Source organism: Saimiri boliviensis, chromosome 17 (assembly GCF_048565385.1).
Source record: "Saimiri boliviensis isolate mSaiBol1 chromosome 17, mSaiBol1.pri, whole genome shotgun sequence".
In the NCBI taxonomy this organism is placed as follows: domain Eukaryota; kingdom Metazoa; phylum Chordata; class Mammalia; order Primates; family Cebidae; genus Saimiri; species Saimiri boliviensis.
The window spans coordinates 53045436-53058822 of record NC_133465.1 but is presented as its reverse complement, the minus strand read 5'-3'; the positions used below and the strand labels follow the sequence as shown (position 1 = coordinate 53058822).

The window sequence follows — 13387 nt, the reverse complement described above, 5'->3', positions numbered from 1 at the left end:
CCTGACCTGAGGTGATGCTATGAAGGAGGAATTATTATTTCCATGTAGCAGGTAGGGAAACTGAGGCTTGGAGAGGTGAAGTGATTTTCCCAAGCTCACATGGTTACATGAAACCAGGTTTCAGATCCAGCTCTTCTGTGACCTCCCGAGTCCTTTCTCTAGACGTCCCTTCCACCTAGCCCTGCCCCCTGCTATTGCTGGGCCCTTTGAACATTCTTTATATGGAAGACATTTTTCTATAAACAAAATAATTATTGAAAAGATTTTGCATCTTTTGCAGACCAGGCACCAACGGCTTTATCAAGGAAGAAGAGGCCAAACCTGAGGAGATTTACAGTCAGCCCAGAATCATACAGCGCGAGAGCGTGTGGGGACAGGAGCAGACAGAAACCACAGCGGCCAGCAAAGGGGCTGGCTCCCGGGGGAGCAGGTAAGGACCCAAGGCTGTGGCACCTTGGTCCTCGGAGCAGAGGACTGGCTTTTGCTGTTACACAGTGAATTCTTCATGGGTTTTAGATACTTGTACTTTTAAGTGAATGGGGGCGTGTACCTTAAAATGAAACAGTTTTAAAAGCAAAGTGTGTGATTCTAGGTTTTTTTTTTCCTCCAAGAGAGGCTGGTGGGAAAAGGGGAAGGCAGGGTGGGGTGGGGGTGGGGTTATCTTTTTCTCTCCTGCAACTCCATGAGTGTGACTGGTTTTGAGTGGACTCCAGCTGTACAGCTGCTCCGGAGAGCATTTGGGTGGTGGATGGCAGGGGCTGGGGAAGGCAGAGAAGCCGGTCCGCAGTGCTGGGGGATGTCCCACCTGGCGCTAGTTCCCACTCAGTTCTTGGGATGGGGGAAGATGCGTGTCTGTAGGTGACAGGCTGCTTACCTCCCACGTTGATCTTCTCCCCTCTGACCCAGGGCACCAAACTCAGCAAGGTCACAATATGTGAGAAATACACAACATTGGGAGGATCTATGCTTTATTCTCAAACATTGGCTTGGTGGATCACCCCCTTGGGACTCATGGAAAGCAACACTTCACAGTCAACCTGGCCACGGACCTGTTCTTTCTCCTAGGAAACCACCGAGCGTCACACTTTGTCATGAACAATGAACACAGTTGCCTTTGTTTTATTTTTTTAATTGTATTCATTTATTTTGAGACAGAGTCTTGCTCTGTTGCCCGGGCTGGAGTCCAGTGGCACCATTTCGACTCACTGCAACCTCTGTCTCCCGGGTTCAAGCAATTCACATGCCTCAGCTTCCCAGGTAGCTGGGACTACAGGCGCTCACTACCACACCCAGCTAATTTTTTGTATTTTGGTAGAGACAGGGTTTCACTGTGTTGGCCAGGCTGTTCTCAAACTCCTCGTCTCAGGTGATCCACTTGCCTTGGCCTCCCAAAGTGCTGGGATTACAGGCGTGAGCCACAGCACCCAGCCTGCCTTTGTTTTTAAATGTGATGTAGATGGTGATGGACATATACAAATATAGAAGAACATGTTAGTATTCTGATGGCTTGGAATCTGCATACATGAATTTGCAGCAAGGAGATGTCCACAGGGGTCCCAGTAATCAAATACCTTCTGCCGGGAAGGGCATGAGCTTTAAGGCAGCCTTCAGCTCTAATGCCAGCTCTCCCTCCTAGCAGTGGCATCTTGGGTGCTAAAGTAGCCACTCAGGGCAACAGTTCCTTTATCTTAAAATAAGGACAATGAAATCTACCTTATTGCATTGTTATTAAAACTAAGTAAAATAATACACTGACCAGCACCCAGACAGAATAGGTCCACACGGTGGGCACTGAACTCTTGATAGTTTCTCTTCTGCCAACCACCCTTAATGAACTGTCGAATATTATTTGAAAGGTAAGGTTCGCCAGACAGGGTGGCTCACACCTGTAATCCCAGCACTACAGGAGGCCAAGGCAGGAGGATCACTTAAGTCCAGGAGTTTGAGACCAGCCTGGCCAACATGGTGAAACCCCCTCTCGATAAAAATAAATAAATACAGAAATACAGAAATTAGCTCAGGAGATCGAGGCTGCAGTGCCCTGTGAATATGCCACTGCACTCCAACCTGGGCAACAGAGTCAGACACTGTCTCAAAAAAAAAAAAAAAAAAAAAGAAAGAAAGAAGAGAAAAGAAAGGTGAGCTTCTCTGCATGCAAAATGTTCCTTGACCCATGGGACTCATATGATGGGACAGGGATGACTCCTGTCTGCACCCAGGAGTCATCCCCATCATCCTGTGATCTGATGAAAATTCATCCCGATGTTCCATTATACCCTGGGCTCCTTATCTCCCCCAGTTATTTCCTCATAAGTCCCCACTCTACTTTTCTCACATTCTCAAGTGCTTTGTACAAAATGGAGTAGGAGCCAGGTATTTGAATTTTATCAATGAAAGATTCCAGGCAAATGTGACAGAGATAACATGCAGAAAACTCTTGCAAATCCATAAGAAAACCACTAATACCTAATAGAAAAATAGGGAGGGAGGCTGGGCACAGTGGCTCACGCCTGTCATCCCAACACTTTGGGAGGCCGAGGTGGGCAAATCACCTGAGGTCAGGAATTCGAGACCAGCCTGGCCAACATAGTGAAACCCCATCTCTACAGAAAATACAAAAATTAGCTGGGCGTGGTGACACATGCCTGTAATCCCAGTTACTCGGGAGGCTGAGGCAGGAGAATCACTTGAACCGGAGAGGTGGGGGTTGCAGGGAGCCCAGATTGTGCCACAGCACTCCAGCCTGAGCGACACAGTGAGACTTCATCTCAAAAAAAAAAAAAAAAAAAAAAAGCCGGGCACGGTGGCTCAAGCCTGTAATCCCAGCACTTTGGGAGGCCAAGGCGGGTGGATCACGAGGTCGAGAGATGGAGACCATCCTGGTCAACATGGTGAAACCCCGTCTCTACTAAAAATACAAAAAACTAGCTGGGCGTGGTGGCGCGTGCCTGTAATCCCAGCTACTCAGGAGGCTGAGGCAGGAGAATTGCCTGAGCCCAGGAGGCGGAGGTTGCGGTGAGCCGAGATCGCGCCATTGCACTCCAGCCTGGGTAACAAGAGCGAAATTCCGTCTCAAAAAAAAAAAAAAAAAATAGTTTCACTGTTTTATTCACAGATGAAATACACGTGGCTAATAAACATTTTTTAAAAGTTCATCTGGAAACAGTATAGGTCATATTTTTTAAAAAGTTCAACCTCAGAAGGTAATAAATGTAAACCTACATGACATAAATTTGGCCTACCAATATGACTAAGGTTTTTAAAATGATACTAGTAGTGAAACTAACAACAAACATTCCTGGGCTCTGCTGTGTCTATGCTGCTGATGTGGATTGCCAGTGACAGCTACAAGAGAGACGCTTTCATAGCCTTCTACCTGTTGGGTCATTTGGTAAAAATTCTCTGGAAAGGAAGTTGGCAACATGTGTCAAAGCCTCTTGCAAGTTCATACCTTTTGACCTAGCAATTTCACTCCCATGGATCTAGTCTAAGTAAAGAAGATAGATAGTCAAAGATGGATGAGCAAGGATATTTATCACATTATAATCGCCGCCAGGTAAACCTCAAAGCAACCTATATATCCAACAATAGGGTTAACAAATTATAATATGTACTTTTATACTATAATTAATATCATGTTCTTAAAGAATAACTAGGCCGGGCACGGTGGCTTACGCCTGTAATCCCAGCACTTTGGGAGGCTGAGGTGGGGGATCAGGAGGTCAGCAGATTGAGACCATCCTGGCTAACATGGTGAAACTCTGCCTCTACTAAAAATATTTTTAAAAAAGATAGTCGGGTGTGGTGGCACGTGCCTGTAGTCCCAGCTACTCGGGAGGCTGAGGCGGGAAGATCACTTGAACTCGGGAGGCAGAGGTTGCAGTGAGCCGAGATCGCACCACTACACTCCAGCCTGGGCGACAGAGCAAGACTCCATCTCAATCAATCAATCAATCAATAAAGGCCTGGCATAATGCTCATAATAAAATATTTAAAGAAGAAAGCAAGACATAAAATTGTATGTACACAAATATCTCTAGATAAGAGAGCCCTGGGTTATAAATTCAGATGGCTTAAGGGAGCAGATGGATATAGCAGAAGCGATTCATGGCGGGTTATGGAGCCTGTGGTAAGCTACAGTACACATGTTCCACCTAAAGGCAGTAAATTAATTGTTCAAGAACTGAGCCATGCAGACATAGTGTGGCTCATGCCTATCATCCCAGCTTGGGAGGCCAAGGTGGGAGGATTGCTTGAAGCCAGAAGTTCAAGACCAGCCTGGGCAACAAAGTGAGACCCCCATCTCTAGAAAAAAAATTTAGATTAGCCAGGTGTGGTGGCATGCACCTGTAGTCCCAGCTGAGGCAGGAGGATTGTTTGAGCCTAGGACTGCACTCCAGCGTGGGTAACAGAGCAAGACCCTGTCTCAAAAGAAGAAAGAAAGAGGAAAGGAGGGAGGGAGGGAAGGAAGGAAAGAAGAAAGGAAGGAAGGAAGGCAGGCGGGAGGGAAGGAGGGAAAGAGGAAAGGAGCGGGGGAGAGGGAGGGAAGGAGGAAGGAAAGGAAGGAGGGAGGGAGGGAGGGAAAACAGTGCTGAGCCAAAGCACAACTGCAAGATGAAAGCAGCCCTGGGGTCTTGAGCAGGCAGCCCACCCCTGAGTTCCAGAACAATAGCAATGATCATCTGAGTTTGGGATTATGGGGGATTTTTATTTTCTTCTTCATCCTCTTCTGTAGTTTCCAAATTTTCTCTGATATTCATAAACCACTTTTATAACCAGAAGGAAAAAAATTAAACGTATATGGCTGTTGGAATGTAGGAAACTATTGGTCAAGCACACCAAGAAGTCGAGACCAAAGGCATAGTCTTAGGGCAGACAGATGGTTGCTCTGGTTCATTCCGCTGCCCTAGAACTCCTGGAGATGGCAGGCACTTCACTCACAGCTGGAGCCCCGGGCCTCAGAGAAGCATTTGCAGCATCTGCAGGGCCTGGTCTATGAATAGCACATCCCTGGCATACCAATGTGCCTGTCTATTCCCAGCCCTAGAGCTCCTGAAATCTGCTCTCTATTTGATAGACATAAAAAAAAAAAAATAGGGTTAAAATAGCATAAATCAAGAATGGCACAGTCTGCCACCTTTAGGGGAAACACACACATACAGGCGCTTGCGCACGCACGCACACACACACACACACACACACGCACTGCAGAGAAGCTCTGACTGAATTTTTAAAGAGGAAGACCATTGTGGTGACAAGGCAAGGGTGAGGACCCACCACAGGAGCCACAGGAGCCACAGGAGCCACAGCACAGCACATATCCTGGGACTTCTCCTGCCCCCCAGGCCAGCATCACCTGGGGACAACCCGGTGGCCTCTGTGAGATGAGCTCATGGCTCCCGTTGAGCTTCCAGTTCCTGTTCTTCAGAGTGGCCCTTGCTGATTCTTTTGCCCATTGGATGTTTCCCCTCCAGGGGATGGGTCACAAGCGTTCAGGGAGTGACAGAAAGCTTCAGGTTCCAGCGGTGCGAGCTCACCTCCGAGGCCCTCCATCAAATTCAAAACAAAAAGTCATCTGCCAGAGCCGACACGGCCGCCTCCTCTAGATCTCTTTTCTATGTCGTTGATTTATGTATGTATGTATTTATTTAATTTTTTTTGAGACGGCATCTGGCTCTGTTGCCCAGGCTGGAGTGAAATGGTGAGATTTTGGCTCACTGCAACCTCTGCCTCCCGGGTTCAAGTGATCCTCAAGCCTCAGCCTCCCAAATAGCTGGGATTACAGGTACACACCGCCGCACCCGGCTAATTTTTGTATTTTTAACAGAGACAGGGTTTTGCCATGTTGGCCAGGCTGATCTCAAACCCCTGATCTCAAGTGATCTGACCACCTCGGCCTCCCAAAGTGCTGGGATTACAGGCTTGAGCCACCGTGCCCAGTCCCTTTTCCTATTTTAAAAAATTATCAGAATCCAGTTGCTTATGTAGAAGCATTTGTTCCCCAAAATGGGGGTTGGCCCAGTCACCACGAGCTCCACTGCCGTACTTCCACAGCCAGACACTCAAAGCATCCTTGAATTGCTGCTGCCTCTCTTACTGGGGTTTATAAAACCCAGGAGGGGCCTGATAGGAGAGCTTAACTGATTTCTAGAAGAGCTGATGAGTAAAGATTCGTACTGTGTTTCTGAGTGTCCCATGCAGTTAACAATAAAAGAAGTTGCTGGAGTGTTAGGACATTAGAGACTCTCACTGGTGCCTCCCTGAGAGGAGCCCCAATTAAAGAGAGCCAGCACTGACTTGGCCCTTGGCAGAGCCCCATGCTCTGAGGATTTGCATTTCACCAGCCCGAGCTGTTATCAACACAGACCTTCCAGGGCCCGTGGAGTCCCGTCCACTCTACAGGGTGAACCGCTTTAGAAATGGAAAGATAAAAAGAGCAGCATCTCATCAGATCCCACACAATAGCAGCGTGGAGAACAAAGCTGGGGGAGGCCAATGTCAGGAGGGAACAAAGGGACGTGGCATCAGGGAAGTCCTGTCAGTTTCCTTCTCACATCGAGAGGGTAAAAGACCCTCAACAGCACACACACACCGTGACAAATTCAATGGCTTTTCGTTTTCGCAAGGAAATTGGAAGGCCAGCCAGTTTCTCAAGGGCTAGCACAGGGCAGTGGTTAAGAACACAAACCCTAGTATCAAGCAGGCGTGGATTCAAATGTTCACTCCATCACTTACTGGAAATAGGATCTTGGGTGAGTTATGTGACTGTCCTAGGCCTTGGTACCCTCAGTTATAATGTTGTATGATTGTGGTGCCTATTTCACAGGGTTATGAGGCTTAAGAGAGAGAGAGAGAGAGAGTGTGTGTGTGTGTGTGTGTGTGTGCATGTGAGAGAGAGAGAGAGAAAGAGAGAGAGAGAGATACAGTTAGCATGTCTCTGGCTGGTTCAGTGATTGTCTGTAGGAATTCATAGTAAGGATTCTATGGTAGCCAGAAGTTACAAAATTGACCTGGGGCTAGTGACAAAGAGAAGATAATGATTTCATGAGAGATTTGTAATTTTTATTTTCACTAAATAGTAAACATGACCAAAATCCTCAGTGTGCCAGGGTGCCGGCTCCTAGAGCCTTCCTCCTGATCTGCCAAGATACCCCATTCTCCTCTTTGGTTCTTGTAAAGCTGTGTGGGAAGCAGGTGTCATAAATGTATGTTGAATGAATTTGGATGAGAAGGGACTGGTTTTTGTAGAAGTCATTCCCAGAGGGCTGGTTTCCCCTTTCAGTACGTATGGAACAAAAACCAGTATCTAGTGCAAGGTTTGCCCATCATCAGTCCTGACTGGCTGGGCCTGGGCCAGTCTTCCAGGAGCTTCTGCAGGAAGGATCTGTATCCTCAGCGTCACCCCATTTCCCTAGGACCACAGGTGTCCAAAGGAACACGAGGGGCAGTAAAATGAAGCCTGCTGGCCTCGGCTCCTCTTATACCTCCAGCCATTTTGACCATGCCTATCTTCTTCTCTAGGTCTTGTTTGTTGCTTTTATTGATTGATTGATTGATGATTGATTGATTGATTGAGATGGAGTCTCACTCTGTCACCTAGATGGGAGGGCAGTGGCATGATCTCAGCTCACTGCAACCTCTGCCTCCCGGGTTCAAGCGATTCTCCTGCCTCAGCCTTCCAAGTAGTTGTGACTACAGGCACATGCCACCACACCCGGCTAATTTTTCTGTATTTTTAGTAGAGATGGGGTTTCACCGTGTTAGCCAGGGTGGTCTCGATCTCCTGACCTTGTGATCCACCTGCCTCAGCCTCCCAAAGTGCTGGGATTACAGGCATGAGCCACCGCGCCCAGCCTGTTTGTTGCCTTTAAAGGGCAATTTTGCATTTGGTGCCAGAGGCCTTCCATCCATGGGCCCTTTTACTGGAATGATAAATGTGTCTTTTCTCAATGCAGATCAAGTAGTTCAACAAGAAGGCCTGATGTGTGACACTAAGCTGAAGAGGCCAACTCGAGGGAGAAGAAACTGGCTCCCATTCTCACAGCCAATGACGGAGAACCCCCCTGACAGAGCCAAGAAAGGAGACCTGAGTGCTCCTTCCCAGAGTGAGATGCATCCAGCTCTGCCCCAGGCCTGCCAAGGAACAAAGAGCTCTCTAGTATTGAGTGAGTCCTCGGGGCCACCACTCACACCCAGCACCACAGGAGGGCCAAGGACGGCATCACTGAGGTCCCAAGATGAGGATTTTTATTCCCTTTTATCATTGAACAGCAGAACAGAAAGCAATGACGCTGAAGAGGAAGCCGATGTTGAAGAACGTCTGTGGGTTGGTATGCACGCACCCCGTTCCCCTTCCAATCACAAAAGAAGTAGATTTGGGGGGACATCGACCCCTCAGGCCGAAAATAAACATTTTGAAGAAAATGCTGAAAATGGTCGTTCTCTAAGAAGAAGTGCGCCCGGGCAGGGCTCATTAAGAATAAGCAGTGCAACAAAGCCAGCGACAGAGCGACATTCTGTCAGACAAAGGTTGTCCCAAGACCCCGGGCTGCCTGATGGGGCATCTGCTAAAGAGGAGGACAGAGGTGGCAGTGAAAATGCAAAAAAGAGCCCCCTTTCGTGGGACCCCCAATCCGAACCCAGACAAGAGGATGGTCTCAATGCTGAAAATGCATGGAGTGACTGTATTTCTATGGAACATAGGCCTGGCACCCATGATTCTGAAAGAGACCGGCAAGACTATTTAAGCAGCTCTAGATGTTCTCTTGACTACTTTTGTTCTGGCAGACCAACATCTTCAGGATCGTCAATGAATTCATCTTATAACCCTCCTGTATCATTCATGCATTCTGCTCTGAGAGATGATAGTCCCGTAGACTTGTCAATGTCATCGACTTCAATTCACAGCTCAGACTCAGAGGGAAACTCAAGGTTTCATGTTTGCCGACCACTGTCTCCCATTAGAAATAGAAATGCACTTGCCAGTGCCGAAAATCACAATTATTTCCCAGTAAACAGTGTACACGAATTTGCTGTCAGGGGAAGAGCAGAAGATATTACTTTAACAAGCCAACCTCAGGGGGCTCTGTTATATACAGACCTCTTACTAAATCCACGGGGCCGTTTGTCCTTAGTAGATTCCTCCAACTATTCTCCATCAAGAATGAACTCAGAAGTCCATTTGCATATGTCTGGGTCATTGCAAGAAAATATACCATTTACTTTCTTTGCAGTGTCTGATTTCCCAAATCAAAATGATAGTGGGAACAGAATGGCAGCCTCTGGCTTCACAGATGAAAAGATCAGTAAGATAAAGGCAGACCCTGAGAAACTCAAGAAATTGCAAGAAAGGTGAGGACTTTTCATCATTATATATTTTTTCCATTTTCCTAAGGCCAAAATTAGCATTGCTTTCATTAGAGAGCCAGGGGAATTTTAAGTCATAAATGGGTCCTTCCTTGACATTTTAGTGGTTGCTTATTTTGAGAAAATTGTCTCTGTTTTGTTGCTCTTAAAACATAATGGATTTATAAAAAAAAAAAAAAAAAAAAAAAAAAGAGTTTGGTGTTCCTGATCAGTTTCTTTCACATTCCGCAAGTGTTTTTCCTTGAATACCACAACTTCAAGGTAAGTTTGCTGGGTATAAGGATTTCTGACTGTTCCATAGGGCTTGTTCTCTCCAGCAAGGAAGAACCAAGATTTCTTATGAAAAGGTTGCTATCTCCCTAGAGAATGAACCATTCTTCACTTGAAGTTCACAGCTCTCCCTCACGAGACTTACCCCAAATCCAACCAATAGTTCTAGAATTTGAACCTTGCAACCAAAAGACCGTTCTCAGTTACCATAGTTACCTGAGTTCTCTGAAGGGCCATGCCGGGGTAACCGATGCTTCTATTTTATGTGCTCTTTTTCATGCATGAGAGAAAGAGAAATAAGATCTTTTTTTGAATTGCCCTTTTCTTTGATCTTTCCTTTTTTGTGAGATGATTTGGGGATATTTCACAGCTAGGAAATTTGATACTTTGTAAAGCCATCATTAAACACCATGTCAGGATTCTACCATTTCATTTATGATAGGTGTTTACCATGCTCTGATCTTGGCTTACTGATCTGGAAATTGATTCTTGGGATGTGAGCCCTCTTTGTGTATATTAGCATGACTCATTTGGGCCACGATTTAGAAATGTAAAAAGGAGAGGAACGTGGAACATAGGATGCATACATGTTCCTATTAATAAATATCATTTATCCAACTCCAGTAATGAGGTAACTTTCCAGTTAGCAGCACCTTTGCTTTTCCACATTAAGCTACCAGAAGACCGACCCACGGTTACGGGGCAAAAGACCTTACACCCACCAAGCCTCACCTCCCCGGAAACACAGCTTCAGACCTGCTTGTCAGAAGTCTAAGCTTCTACCATCCCAAAGTGATGCCCTTGAACTAAAAATAATTTCTTTGAAAATGTATTCACTTCCAGGCACGGTCTTGCATTAAACAGCTATTATTCGTGTACCTATTAATAGTTTATCCAGACACTCTCTTTTTTCTGTATGTAATAAACCTTATGCTTTTCTTATTATTTCAAATTTGTTCCTTTTGGGAAATATTAAAAATATAGACTTAAAAGAAAAATCACCTGTAACTCTATTATCTAAACAGTTAAAACTTTGTTTCTAGTCTTTTATATTTGTATATAAATGCAATTTTTAGTATCTGTTCATATTGTTTTATAATATGCCTTATTTTAATATTTAATCCTATTTCTCACTTATACTCTTTTAAAGTTTTCCCTCAGTTATTTTAATACACATAAATTAGCACATAACATATGTACACTCCAGAGAATTTTCAAAACACACACATCACACACAAACCCAGGCTTCCCTGTGCCCACCGTCCAGCTTACAGAATATTCTTCACACACTGGAGCCCTCCCGAGCCCCTAACCCACCCAATCTTCTCATCATCCCCCTTTCAGCTCCCCATACCCACCCTGACCATTCCTGTATTGCATTTATCATCTCTTTGCTTTTTGTTGTGTTGTGTTTTGGGGTTTCTTGATTTGAGATTTTACCATATGTTTATATGTTTGTTTGTTTGTTTGTTTCTTGAGACAGAATCTCACTGTGTCACCCAGGCTGGAATGCAGTGGCGTAATCACAACTCACTGCAGCCTGTGCCTCTGGGTTTAAGTGATTCTCATGCCTCAACCTCCCATGTAGCTGGGATTACAAGCACGCACCACCACGCCTAGCTAATTTTTGTATTTTTAGTAGAGACAGAGTTTCGCCATGTTGGCCAAGATAGTCTCGAACTCCTGACCTCAAGCGATCCACCTGCCTCAGCCTCCCAAAGTGCTGGATTACAGGCATGAGCCACCGTGCCCAGCCAGTGTTTCTAAACAATATGTTGTGTATACTTATGAACTCTGAGGAAGTGTTTGACTCTGTAGAAATAGAATCTCTATTCTTCTGCGATTACTTTTTCCCCTTACATCCTTAGTGAGATACATCCTTGTTGATATATTTGGCTTTAGTTTATTCTTTTCACACTACAAAGTATTCTGTCATATGGATATACCACAATTTAGCCATTCTGTCAATGGACATTCGGGTCCTGTATTGTTTTCTGCAAATGGTATTGCATGAACATTCTTGTAAATGTCTCCTTGCGCATGTGGAAGAGTTCTCTGGGATCTTCTCTAAGAGTGGAAGAGCCAGGCTGGTGGGCTGGTGGGCTGGTGGTGAACACATTTGTCACTGTACTAAGTGATGCCAATTCAGTTTTAAAGCAGTAATGTCTAACGTTATACATCCTTGACAACATTCGTTTTGACTGGCTTTTCAAATTTGCCAGTCTGATGGGAATAAAATGGTATTGTAGCTTTAGTTTGCATTTTCATGACTTAATGAAGTTAAGCATTTTACATGCTATTTTAAATGTTAAATGACCATTTGTGTTAAATGACCCATCTGTGAAATATTGATGTCCTTATTTTTTTTGTAGAGATGAGGTCTCACTATGTTGCCCAGGCTGGTCTCAAACTTTTAGCCTCCAGCAATTCTCCCACCTTAGCATCCCAAAGTGCTGGGATTACCAGCATGAGCCACTTTGCCTAGCCAAATATCTATGTCTTTTGCTCATTTTTCTTTTAGAGTATTTATATTTTATTTATTTTTTTATTCTTTTTGACAGGTGTGTGTTGGAAATCTCTTTTCCCAATTTGTAGTTTGTCTTTTTCTTTTTTTTTTGAGACAGAGTCTCCTCTGTCGCCAGGCACCAGACTGCAGCTCACTGCAACCTCCGCTTCCCAGGTTCAAGCAATTCTCCCGCCTCAGCCTCCTGAGTAGCCGGGATTACAGACACGCGCCACCACGCCCGGCTAATTTTTTATATTTTAGTAGAGACAGGGTTTCACTATGTTGGCCAGGATGGTCTCAATCTCTTGGTCTCATCATCTACCCACCTCGGCCTCCCAAAGTGCTTGGATTACAGGCATGAGCCACCACTCCCAGCTGTCTTTTTCTTTATGATGTCTTTTAATGAAAACAAATTCTTAATTTTAACATAGTCAAATGTGTCCACCTTTTTTTTTTTTTTTTTTTTTTTGGAGACTGAGTCTCGCTCTTTTGCCAAGGCTGGAGTGCAGTGGCACAACCTCAGCTCACTGTAACCTCCGCCTCCAGGGTTCAGGCAATTCCCCTGCCTCAGCCTCCTGAGTAGCTGGGATTACAGGCACGCACCACCACACCCAGCTAATTTTTGTATTTTTAGTAGAGACGGGGTTTCACCATGTTGGCCAGGTTGGTCTCAAACTCCTGACTCAAGTGATCAGCCCGCCTCGGCCTCCCAAAGTGCTGGGATTACAGGCGCGAGCCACCGCGCCTAACCCCATCTTCTTTTTGGATTGCAATTTGTATCTTGTTGCCTTATTTAAGAAATCCTTCTGTTAACCTGATATCATTAGTTATTCTTCCTATTTTCTTGTAAAATCTCTAGTTTTATATTAGGACTTGATGTGAAATGGATTTGGACTTAAATGTGAAGGTGGTTCTTAATACATGATGTGAAGCAAGATTTATTTTTCCCCTTTAAGAATATGAAATATCTAATTGTTCGGGACATTTCCCTATTGATCCGCACAGCTGTGTCTCCTTCAGAACATGCCTCAACAGGCCTCAGTTCAGAACTCTCCGTTCTGTTCCACTGGTCTTCAGTTGTCTTCTCCTAATCTAATACCATTCTGTCTTAATGCCTGAAGCTTTCATAAGTTTTGATATGTGATGATGTAAGCCTCCTTCCCTACTGCTTTTAAAGAGTCCTTGACTGTATACTTAAGAATCTACTTGAGATTTTTATTGGAATAGCATTTAATCTATAAAATA

General features: G+C 45.0%; 1 protein-coding gene across 3 annotated transcripts in view; it reads left to right on the top strand.

The window, feature by feature from the left end:
• Positions 1-13387, top strand: part of MARCHF10 (membrane associated ring-CH-type finger 10) — a 101100-nt gene that overhangs the window by 54688 nt on the left and 33025 nt on the right. Inside the window, exons 4-5 of one of the 3 annotated variants that reach the window (XM_010330281.3) lie at positions 263-430; positions 7956-9351. In XM_010330281.3, the coding sequence (XP_010328583.2) occupies positions 263-430; positions 7956-9351 (1564 nt within the window). The remainder of the gene's footprint in view (positions 1-262; positions 431-7955; positions 9352-13387) is intronic. The other 2 variants (XM_039476431.2, XM_010330282.2) reach the window with 2 other exon arrangements.